Source organism: Limulus polyphemus, unplaced genomic scaffold (genome assembly GCF_000517525.1).
Source record: "Limulus polyphemus unplaced genomic scaffold, Limulus_polyphemus-2.1.2 Scaffold2191, whole genome shotgun sequence".
Taxonomy (NCBI): Eukaryota; Metazoa; Arthropoda; class Merostomata; order Xiphosura; family Limulidae; genus Limulus; species Limulus polyphemus.
In genome coordinates, this window is record NW_013667801.1 from 26,428 (window position 1) to 38,982 (window position 12,555).

At 32.3% G+C, this 12,555-nt stretch overlaps 1 protein-coding gene across 3 annotated transcripts in view; it reads right to left on the reverse strand.

Annotated features, from left to right (window-relative positions):
* LOC106466221 (Ca(2+)/calmodulin-responsive adenylate cyclase-like) overlaps positions 1–12,555 on the reverse strand; it is a 94,467-nt gene that overhangs the window by 25,746 nt on the left and 56,166 nt on the right. For all 3 annotated transcript variants that reach the window (XR_002612142.1, XM_013926470.2, XM_022394185.1), the window contains 2 exons: positions 9,317–9,466; positions 8,005–8,123 (listed from right to left, as the gene is read on the reverse strand). Coding sequence is in view for 2 of the 3 variants with exons in the window: in XM_013926470.2 (XP_013781924.1) it covers positions 8,005–8,123; positions 9,317–9,466 (269 nt within the window). In the remaining variant the exon portion in view is untranslated. The remainder of the gene's footprint in view (positions 1–8,004; positions 8,124–9,316; positions 9,467–12,555) is intronic.

The window sequence follows — 12,555 nt, forward strand, 5'->3', positions numbered from 1 at the left end:
CTAATTTTTAAAGTATCAAATTGATTTTTTGTTCAATAAAAATCTTTCAAATGCGACTGTAGCTTCCCCCCCCGAAAAAAACTTTGTCTTCAAAATAAGGGTGCGTCTTATATTCCAAAAAATACGGTATGTTGAAAGCAGCTCCAAAATGTAGACGTTGCTTTAAACCAAGACAACAAATACATATCAATCAAAAATAACACACATTCAATCCACAGCGAGTTAAAAATAAGATAACCAGTTGAATATAAAACAAATTACTGGCAATATATAAATAAATAAAACAAATAATTACGAACTTAGCAAGACATAAATTTAGAACAACTTGACAGTCAATAAAACCCATTAATACTACATTGGGTTCAGACATAAGATATTCATTGATATTGCTCTTTTCGGCCCCATGATGTTCGATATACAAGAATGTTTAGTGTAAGAGTTATTATTTAGTTTATTTAGTGATTTGATATTTCATGAGTATCTGGTTTTCTTAACAAAAGTGTTAAAAGTAATTATTTTCAAGACGATAATTATGACAACTTTCATTACGTTGTGTGTAGTTCAATTATTGTAGTTTGACGTCACATTACTCGAACCTTCTGTATTTTTCACGTTGCCTTAAGTGAGTATTGTTATATCACAGCGTCTTGTGGTTTGTAAAAAGCAGTAACGGCGATATTTTAAAGTGAGTTTCACAGTTTAACAGAGATAAGGAGAATAATTCATCTTGTCAATGGGCGTTCTAAAGTAACTGAACCCGCCTGTGTGGACTTTGACGAAAAGGAGACAATTATTTAAAGTTCTAGATACAATTGTGGTAACCCACGAGGTAAGGTGAATTTATCGCAGATTGTGTAGTAAAGAAACAGAGCTGAGAAAAATGATTCGTCTTGTCAATTGGGTTCTAAAGTAACTGAACCAGCCTGTGTGTACTTTTGACAAGAAAAATAGAATTATTTAGAGTCTTAGTTACAACTGTAATGTCCTATAGTGTAAAGAATTTTTACATACATTTGACTTGTTTTGAATATATTAAAACAAGTGGATTGTGTGCTATCCGTTCATTGTTCGAATTTATCACTTAACAAGTCACAGACACCTACTGTAAACAATCCGGCCTCATAAAACCTGACACATGAAAACATTATATGTCAAAAAATTGGTAGCAAAGCGACCCTAACCTTTTGCTTAATAATCTTAAAGATTAGGTCATCATTCTTGTCAGTAGGTGTATTTGATTAACAATTTGTACAGAAAGATGTTTTCAGATACCTCATTTTCAACAGATTAAAAGTAAAGATGAACAATTACATTACCGATTCTCGTTGAGAATGAAAGATGGTTATAATAAAATCTTAGGACATTTATTTGAGCTTATCCAACTATAGTGTTTCAATACAAATCACAAAGCGTACACTTTAAACTCTTCTGCTCAGCGACATTGTTTCTGAATACAATGAAACGTACAAATGCATATTTACATACCTATTTTCAAATAATCTAATAATAAAAGATTCGCAAACAACGATTTATAAGCATAATGAAGTGTTTATTTTTGGTGGAACATATTATATGTTTCGACAGAACATTGGTCTGCTTTCTACCTGAAGAACACATACTAATGTTCTGTCGAAATATATAATATGTTCCACCAAAAATAAAACACTTCATTGTGCTTATAAATTGTTGTTTGCCAATTTATTATTATATTAGCATAATGTATTTCCTCACTCAAGAAACTTTTAGTACTTACACGCATCTAGTGAAAGTACAAGATACTTTCTCAAACATTTAAGTTTAATGTTAAAATAAATGTATAACAAACTAATTATCTTTTCAAAAAAACTAAAAATATAACTAATCTATTTATTATATCTTTAGATTAAAAAGAGAAAATCCAAAATATGTATGCTTCTTTACTGTATATCTTTAAATGTTGTTTTTTAAAAAGAGCGGTGCATGTTCCATCATTGCAAAACACACATTGTACTACCAATTTTTTGAATTCGAAATTAAATCCTATAAAGAACCATTTACATTTACCAAAAGCAAATTAGAGCGTAACTAATCTATCGTTATCCTCATATTTAACCGTTGTTAAATTCAGACTCAAATTAGTTTCATTTTATAATTATAGGATAAATCTACACAAAGGGCTATCGCGCATGTCTGTTCCTAATTTTGAACTGATAGACTAAAGGAATGGAAGCTAGTCAAAAGCGTTTTCCGCCAACTTTTGGGCTACTCTTATCTGACTGGTAACGGGAAGCGAAATATGAAGATTCGGATTCACAGCCAAGGCACGCTAAATAAACGGTCACGCCCGGCCTGATTCAAATTAGTCTAAATTCTATTGGCGGTCTTGAACTCTTAACTACTCTATAGCATTAAAATATCGTTAAAATTAAATACTATTGCAATAATGGTTTCTGGTGTTGGTTTGCTTTTTTTTGGCTTAATCAGTAAAAAAGAATAATACAGACTTCCATCCACCTATAATGATAATATATAAACAAATTAATTCTCAAGTTCCACGTTTTGCGTAACCAATGTTCACCGACGGGCCTAACTTCAGAAATAAACTGCGCCAAAACAGAAATTTCACTTGTGAATCTTATAATTAGGTCCCTAATATTTAAATAACAATCAAGCTACCAATAAAACAAGGATTTGATTCGAGATTTAAAATCAAATAAGCATATCTTTCTTTAAAACAATGAGTCTCAAATGACAGAATCTATCGTTTTATAACAATGTGTTTGAGTGTGTAGAAGTGGTATTAATGATTTGTACCAAGGTTTACTGATAAACATTACTCACAGATAAAAATAAACTGGGCTCAGAGAGTATGGCAGGAAGCTCGTGCCAAATGAATGATGTCTACTTTCAAGTGCGACTGACAGACAATCTATACTATGATCGTTCGAAAAGAATGACAGAGACAGAGGGAGACTGCATGTCAGAAATAGAAACTAGACTCAGCGAAGACAAATGACGATAAAAACTGATAGAGAGAAGAAGGAATGAAAAAGATGAAAGAGTATACTTAAGTTAATACTAGGAGAATCATAAAGCAACGCGCACGCTACGGACTTTTAGTTCTAAAAAAAAAGCAAGATATCAGTTTCTGCCTTTGAAAAGTATATAGTACATCGTAAAGAAAAACAAACAGCTTCTCTAGAGACTTTCAAGTAGAACCTACACGGTGGTTTTGGTGGTTCATCACACCGAAAAACAATATCGCATAAATCCTTATAAATTTTAAATTTAAACATCTAAACGGTATCGGTAGTTTACCAAAGTTATGTTTATCGTTTCATGATGTTTCCAGCAACCACGAGGTAAAACGTGTACAATTATAATCCGATAATGAGAAATTATGTTTATTAAGAAAGAAAAAAAACGCTACAAAATTGAATGATGTTGCAGGCAGTAAAAGTATATGACAATGTGAAAAGATCCTTGTTGAGTGAATGGTACCAAACACATCTGTTAGCTCTCGCAACGGACAGGTCAAAGTGCGTATGTCACGAGTTTTTATAAAGTTATTTTCAAAATTTAATTGAACTACTTTATTATCATGGTATACGTATAAGTTTGGCATAAAAAAACGTAGTTAGTAAATAAAATTTTCGTATTATATAAATGTTAAGTTCTTAACTTTAAATGGCAACATTTAAAAAAATCCTCAGCCACCCCCCCCCCCCTAGTAGAAGAATTGTGAAATTTACTCTCTATGTCTTCCCTCTTCTCTAATTTATTTACTACGCCTCTGACAAGTACGGAATTTAAAGTAAATCACTCATTATAATATAGTTATTAACCAGTCAACGCATATTTTTATAACCTTCAATGTTATTTGTTTACGGAACCATAAACTAGAAAGTCAGATCCACTTGCCACGCCCAACTGTCACATCATCTCTTTCACAAATTGCCAATAGTTCTCTCTAACGTTTAATACTATATTATTTACAACAAATAGAAAGGCAAAGTTTTAATCTAACATTAAGGTACAGTGCTGAAAGATGTTTTAATGGAAATTCAAAAGTTCCAAGGAAGTACGGACCGTAAAGTAATAATTTTTGATACAAGAATGGTGCAAATAATGTTTAGGGGATAACAGAAAGAAAACTTGTTTAATGAGAAAATAATAAGAAAATATTATTACTAGAGAAATAAAATCACTAAAAACAGAAGTTTGGTTGGAAACCTTGAAGATATGTTTTCTGGGAAAATAGAACAATATACGTTAAGACATTTATAAGAAGAAGACAACATAAGAAAAGTTTTGAGAGTAAAACTGATACATTAAGAAGAGACGTATGCTGAGAAAGAATTAAGATGCGTTTTTCTGGAGTAAGAGAATAATGAGGAGAGAAAAACAAGACAAGATGGTGAGATAATTACTACAGCAATGATGTTTACTGAAGTAACAGAACAATATGTTTACTATAGTTAAAATTGAGAAGAAACATTTGTTGGAACAACAGGAGAACAGAGAAGTAAATTTACTGATGAGATAATAGGTCAAAACAATGATATAGCTCTTTGAATAATAAGAATACATTGGACGTGGTGAAACGTCAAAGAAAACTGTTGCAAGCTCTAATAACGTAACTTCGAGTTTTTGGCTCGCTGGCAATACAGTGAGGCACGCAAAACAGGGTTAATACGCAATCGATAACCTGAAATGAGAATGCCAAAATATAGTGTTTAAGTATGTTACCCGTTCTTCTATAATATGTATCATTACGTCTAAAAAATACTTGTCTTGCATGATTAAGGCTTTCTAGACTGTTAGAAAATATGTTGGTAATTTAGAAAACAGAGGTTTACTGAAAAAAATTGTCCAACAAGAGATAAGATGTCTGGATCACTACAGAAAATAAAACGATTGACTAGAGATATGTTTTCACGTTTATCTTGATAAACACATCACCTATTTCATATCAGAGAAGTCTATATTTAATGTTTATTTTTATTTTTTGTCTAAAAGCGTTTCATTCAATACCATAAATCATCATGTTTATTGATGCATGAAAATCAAATATGTAAGCTGAAACAAGAAAAACAACAAAGCAATTTGTTAAACCAATGACAACAAAAACTTGAGAGACATGTATTTCTTGAATCTATCAACAAAAAGAAACACTTGTTATAACATTTAAACAAACATTAATTATCAGAAACATAAGCAAGAGGTTGTAAAGAACATTTGTTTATTTATTTTTATCTTTTATAATTACGAAATCGCAAGAATTTACTTCAGACGAAAACAACAGGATATTGCGTTACCGATCAACGAGCTGTTTAATACGTATTTATAATCAATGCGGATGCGGAAATCTGTACAGAATGGTCAATATTTTATACAAAGCTGTATTAATGTGTGATGATCCTTATCTAAGAATTCTGAGTATAGCCGCAAGCCCTTTCATCAGGACTAACCAGATTGCTTCGTGTTTATGAGTCATAAAATGAAAAAGCCAGGAAGTTGTAATATGAAAACATACAGGTTCACATAAGATAGTATAACTCATACCATGCCCAGTTGATTGCTAAATTGAGCTAGAAAGCTGAATAGCCTCAAACTCTGTTTCGGAATGAAAGAGTATAAACGCACGCGCATGTGTGATATATATTTACTGGAATCTATATCAATCCAGGAAGTTATTATAGCTTGACACACTTTGGTAAAGTGGCTATTTCCTCTACCTATTTTGCACGATTGTTTCTTTAAGCAAAACATTTATTTTGAAAAGATTTTTAAGTGCTGACATCACCCACACCCCATCATTACAACGGTTGGTTTAAAAATTACTAATATTCGATAAAACACTTGCGGCAAAGAACACATTTCATGGTGCAATAAATATTTATTAACTGAACTAATTATATTCGTCTCGGCGTGTGTGCGTTCTTGGTGTATTGACAACAACCGAGCCACACTGACGGTATTAATTAACCAGATGAATGTCTTCGGGGCCTAAAGCTGGTTACTGACAACAACCGAGCCACACTGACGGTATTAATTAACCAGATGAATGTCTTCAGGGCCTAAAGCTGGTTACTGACAACACTAAAAGGAAACTTCGACTATTCTCGGCCGAAGTGTCTGCACATACCTACATATATGTATTTACGAATAACTGGTTGAAATTAATATTTTGTGGAGAACATGCCAAGACATGCCTCATTTCATTATTGTTGGTTTAAACCAGTCACGAGTTTTGGCTCAGTATATTCAGGAGTGTTGACGTTGTAATTGGAATCCTGTCGCATGTTATAAAGAGCACATGGTGGGTATTTCTCAAGATATGTGAAATTGCATGAAACTAATTTTCTGTTAATCTCGATAACATTAACTTTTATTGCATCATTTCCAGGTGAAATCCATGTTGTTACCAGTTAGAAAGTGATACCGGTATAGTTGATTAATAAAAACATTCACTTATGACAAATAGAGAACATCATGACATTTTGTATAATCGAACCTATGAATGAATAGACTTTAATTATATTGTTTAGTGTAATGACAACAATTAGAAATAACAACGTACTTTTTGGGCTATTGAACCTTTTTAATTTTGCTGTTTCTAAGTCTGCTATGAAGCAATGCTGTTTCTCATAAGTTGCCAAAAGTCGCAAAACATTCAGACGGATGGATGTTCACACTTTAGAATTTTGCAAGTTCATCCAGTCATTTCCTATGTTGTAACATGTTCAACATTATATATATACCATCTTGCAATTTTTTACTTCGACTTAATTGATCTAAGACAGGTTAAAAAACAAGACGACAATTTTTCATCAATAACTAAATATCTGTTGCACTAATATCACTAATTTAAAACATAAACAACTTGTTTATTGCTTCATTTTATGAGGGGAGGGAGGAGGATACATTTTATTTTTACTCTGATCAGTGTTTGTCAATACAAATTCTGTCGTTGTGATGATTTTTCCTACCTTAAAGATCATGCTTCACATAGGCATTATTTGCCAGTTTCTCTGGGACAAAAATTATATCGAGTCAGAAACGTGTAAGGTGAAGAACTATGTTGAGCAAACTGAGTATTGTTTGCTTGTTTGAAGTTAAACACAAAGCTACACAATGGGCTATCTGTGCTCTGCCCACCACGGGTATCGAAACCCGGATTCTAGCGTTGTAAGTCCGCAGGCATACCGCTGTGAACTGTGGGGGGGGGGGCGAACTAAGCAGTTATGTAGCTCAACATGGTAAAGTATTGTGGAAACATGCTGGATTTAACGTAAACAATTTACTTATTTGTCCCCCAGTGGGACAACGGGAAGTTTAAGAACTCGCTACGCTAAATTCCGCGGTTCGATGCCTCGCTGAGGACACAGCAGATAGCCCAATGTAGGTTTGCTCTAAAACCAAACAAACTTGCTAACTTAACTTTATAAAAAAATTAAACAATACACGAAAAAGAAACAAAAAACCTTATCTTGGAAGACAATTTTATAACTACTGTATCCGTGAGTGGCAGTTTGTAAACATTGGTTGTATATTAGCACAGATAATTATGTCCGCGGAACATAGTTTTGAAACCACACTGCTCGCATAAGACAGTTTACATCTACTGGTGGATGAAGTTTATAGTTTACCTCAGTTTTACAAGAATTATATCTATGGAACGCAGCTTTGCAAGGAATGTGATCAATACAAACAACTTTACGTATGTTGTATTGAATGTATCCTGTATTCTATCTTCAGTACAACTGTAAAGTTCAACAAAAGCGCAAACTACAAGCGTGAAATAAATTATCACTTTTATTCTCTTCTTTAAGTATTGTGGAGCATACTTATATTGCTGTATGTGAATGAGATGTATTAATTCCTTTGAATTATAGCACATTCTATATCAGTATTCTGAAGAAAAATAGACATATTTATATCAAAACATATCGAATTAAATTAACATTTTTCTTTACACTTATGTGGGAAAATCTGAACTAACACAAAGCTTGCAAAACTCACCTAACGTTCTCATATTGTTGAATATATATCTTATGAAATTGTCCCTCTCTTGGCGAAATAATGTCTTCCTTCATCTCCATGGCAACGTGTTGTGGTAAAACACTTAAAAGCAACCGTTCCTGGAAATGTTTATTTCATATTCAATTTACTTTTTTTAAAAAAAGGAAGACTATTACCAATTAAGCTATATTTATATATAATTGCCTGTTTTTAACTTGCTTTTCTCCATAAATAAAAAACAACAGAAAACAATTTTACAGTCAATGTTATCTTGAATAACTCCCGTGTTTTCTACGTTTTCACAGCTCTCTTTTTCTTAATAACATCAAATGGACATTTAATTATATACACTGTAACGAATTTGTTGTTATGTATTTATTTTAATATCAACGTTGTTTACATTAAGTTTATATTTAGAAGCATGCATAGCCTATACTGTTAGATATGTATTGAGAAGCTCCCGCCTATTCTCCAAAGTTGTAGAAGATCCTCTATAGTAAGAATCAACAATATATCTATATTCGTAAACGTTTAAATATAACTCAAAATTGTTATGTAATCTGAATTTTCTAGAAAACCCTCCCACGCCTATAAATAAAACCAACGCGCCGCTCCTAAAAGAGAGTATCTATTAGTAGTTCGCTATAATCAGAGTGCTATAAACTTCGAAAGCTATAACTGTGATTTATAGAACGCTTATCAATCGAAAAACTTAAGTTATTTGAGCTGGAATATTTATAAATTTCGAACATTACAAATTCTTTAACTTCAGCGGATTCTCATTGGACATTAGTATTTTTACGAAAACATTACCAACTTTAGCGGTGGAAAATAGCGCTTGTGGCCAAGGACAAAGCTAGCCAGCTTCCCGGTGAATGAAATTAACTCGCTCATCGTGAACCCCCGATAAGATATCAAGAGAGTTCCAAACTATAAAGAAGATTTTATATTGTTTGTAAGTTTGTGAAACTTTTGTTAATAAATTTTTGTTTGTAGTAACTATTTGTATTAATTGTTATTGTTGTGTTTGTATTAAAACGTATTTGTGTTAAAAACGAAAACGGTGTGTATCAATCTTGTTGGCAAATATCATAAACTGACTATGTATCGGCTTTAATTTAAATACTAAATCCAAAATACAAATTAACTACTAAATTTAAATTATCAGTTAACTCGGCTTCGGACTATTTGAAAGTCTAATATGTAACAACACCCACATACATCGATACGTTAGATTTTTCAAAATCGGTTTCAATACCCATCATCATCCGATTTTTAAACCATAAATATATATTTCGAGTTATTCACTAACCAGTTTTTCATTCTCATCTTCCATCTCCAGACGGGCATTAATACAGTTGCGAGTGTCGAGAAAAGCCTTCCTCTGCGCATGCTCCATTAAGCTGTGTACAAAAAGGCCTACCATATTAACGCAAAGAAAAGTTACTCCATTCGCAACCATCTGTGAAAGGAAAAAAAAAGAGAGAGCATAAACAAAACGAAACACTGCACTAAAAACCAAAAACTCATTTGTAATAAACCATAGCAACTTTGAGCTCAAAAACAGAACAAACATATCTAACATTTTTATTGATTTTTTTCTAATATGACAAGTAAGGCATTATTTAATTATTCATGAATAAATTGATATGATAGTGCACGAGGCAGATTTACCTTATATAACTCCGTAACATCTCGAAAAGTAAATAAACAATTACAACATAATTCAGCACAAACTTTCACAATAATAATAATAAAACATTCAAAATATATGTCAGATTATCCCAAAAGTATAATAAATAAATAAATATAAATAAAGAACAATAACTATAGCAGTTCTTTACATAAATAATGAATAAAGTTGTGTACGCTGGCTTTCTGACGCCATAATTATGTGATTAATCAATTATTTATAATAAGAAGACGTTTGTTTCAATTCGAAGTTCAAAATATACACAATATCCTACTAAATAACAGATAAGTAGGCCTTGAAGAGTTTATATAGTCGAATCCTTATAAAACAAACAAAAAAAAACGATTAAGTATTGTGCATAAGTTTTTGGTCTTCACAAGATACGGATGAGTTAGATTATTTAAAGTTTGAGGTAAATTTTATGTCCATTACGTCACTAGGACATAATTTTGGATTATTAGTTACAACAAATGATGGCTTCGGTTTATTTTTCTGTAGCAATTGGGAAAAAGTGACATTAATCGGAATACGCTATTCATTATAATTCACGACGTTAACAAGCAATTTATAAAAAAAAAGTCACACTTCTCTTTAACCGCACAGTGAAGAGAAACTTTATTGTAGAGTCCAGAAACACATAACATTCTCATGAAATATTCACTGAATAAGACCTGAAGATTTGCGCTGCCCGGTTTGTTTCTTTCATAATTTTCACACATGGATATTCATATGGTTAAATGCGCATAGCCGTCCCTAATTTTAAACTTATAGACTAAAGGGAAGGCAGATAGTCAATAGCACCCACCGCCAACTCTTGGGTTTCTCGTGTCTGACAGAATAGTGGAAGTTGATTCTTACTCCTATAGTGCACTCACGGCCATAAAGTGTGGAGCGTGTTTGTTTGTAGCAAGGGGTTGTGAACCATGTGAAACATTAATCCTCAGGTTTCACAGTCCAGGTACATTAAACTTTAGACCACGCCAGGCCCTGACTAATGGGCTTTCAGCCACATTATTTGGAACAGCGTCGCAAAACTTGGTTTTAACTGATCGCTACATTACAGTTTTAAAGTGGTTGAAATGGAAAGAAACACTTTAAACGAACTAATTAAAATCAGATAGTTTCGAAACTTTCAGACCCCATAATTTCAAATTTAAAAGTTATGACCAACACTGAACCTAAGAAAAATTATACAAGCTGTAAGTTACACTGCGATTAAAAACTAGCTTTTACATATCGTTTGATCATTTATTTATTTTTTGTAAAATTCAATGAATGCACAAACTACACACGTGAAAGAAATTAATACTTTTATTCTCTTCTTTAGTTATTGTGGAGTATACTTGCATTTCTGGGGTGAATGAGATATTTTAATTCCTTTACATTTTATATCAGTGTTCCGGAGAAAAATCAGGAGAAGAACAAAATCTATAACAATACATTATATAAGTGAACAAAGGTGTTTACGCTGATCTTCTGTCATCATATTTATGTGGTTAATTAATTATTTATAATAATACGAGATCATTTCAGTTCGAAATGGAAGTTTGATAAAATATACACAAAATACTACTAATTAAAAAATTAAATTAAATTAAAAAATCGTACCCCGCTCTTTGAGGTTGTTGGTGCATTATAAGACAGACAGTCAAATCGTAGTATTCGGTCTGACAAGAGCAACCCAAGAGTTGGCAGTGGGTGGTGTTGACTGTTGATCTTCCCTCTCGTCTTATCACTTCAAACTTAGGGACGGCTAGTGCAAATAATTCTCGTGTGGTTTTGGCGAAATACAACTAACAAACATTTTTTTCTTCTAAAATTTGGCACTGCTACAAGGATTAACGTAAGTAGGCGTTATAACATAATTTTCTAAGATTGAAATTATGGAATAGGTTTCACTCGTTAACTCTGCACATCTATAGTGATATTACTTTTTCATATCCTAAGGAAAAATAAACAGTTTCCTATATGTCGATCGCTTTTTTTTAATCTCCTTTTGTGGAACCTCATAACAATGATCACGAAGCGCCATTTCATCAAATAAATGTACTAACATTGAGTGAATGCTCGATTCTATTAAATATACACATAAAAGAAAGTTAATCAAGATTCGAGTCTATAATATGTCTTACACTTATTAAGCTAGGGGGAAAAGCGTCCCTCTCGTGACTTTTTGGTGAGCTCTAGGGCCTATAACGCTCATATTATGGTTCGATCCCATTAGAGGGCATAGTGTAGAGAGCCTATTGCGCAACTTTGTGCATAAAACAAAACAAACAGAAAAAAGGGGCAAGGTTTAGTTTTACAATACAAATTTTTCTAAAAATGTGCGATTCAAACTTAAGTCTTGTTTATTATCTCATACAACAGTGCAAGTAGTACAGTTCTTCACAGCCAAAAATAATATAATACACATATATATATATATACATTAAGCTTCAGCAGTGTGCACTCTTTTTGCCTGTTTTGTCCTCAATTTACTGAGATGCTTTAATTATGTACGACTGTGCCAACAATGTCACGTACCTTTTTAAAGACTTGATGAATGAAACTTCTCTCGTGTTCAGCTGTTAAAAGCATTACGACAAAAGGACAAATGTATAATGTAACGAATAAATTAAAAGCCTAGGAACTAAGATTAAGTTCCTTAGACTTTGATGGAAATTACGTATCGCAAGACTAGACGACATATTTCAAATTTGCACAATTAGAGAAAAACTATCTATGTATGTGTAATGAAGTGTTCAAAGCCTACTTTTTAATTCGATTGAAAATATTGTTGTCAGTACTTCATACTGCAAATTGATTTGACTTGTAATAGAAGCTTATGTAAATACATATATATATATATATATATA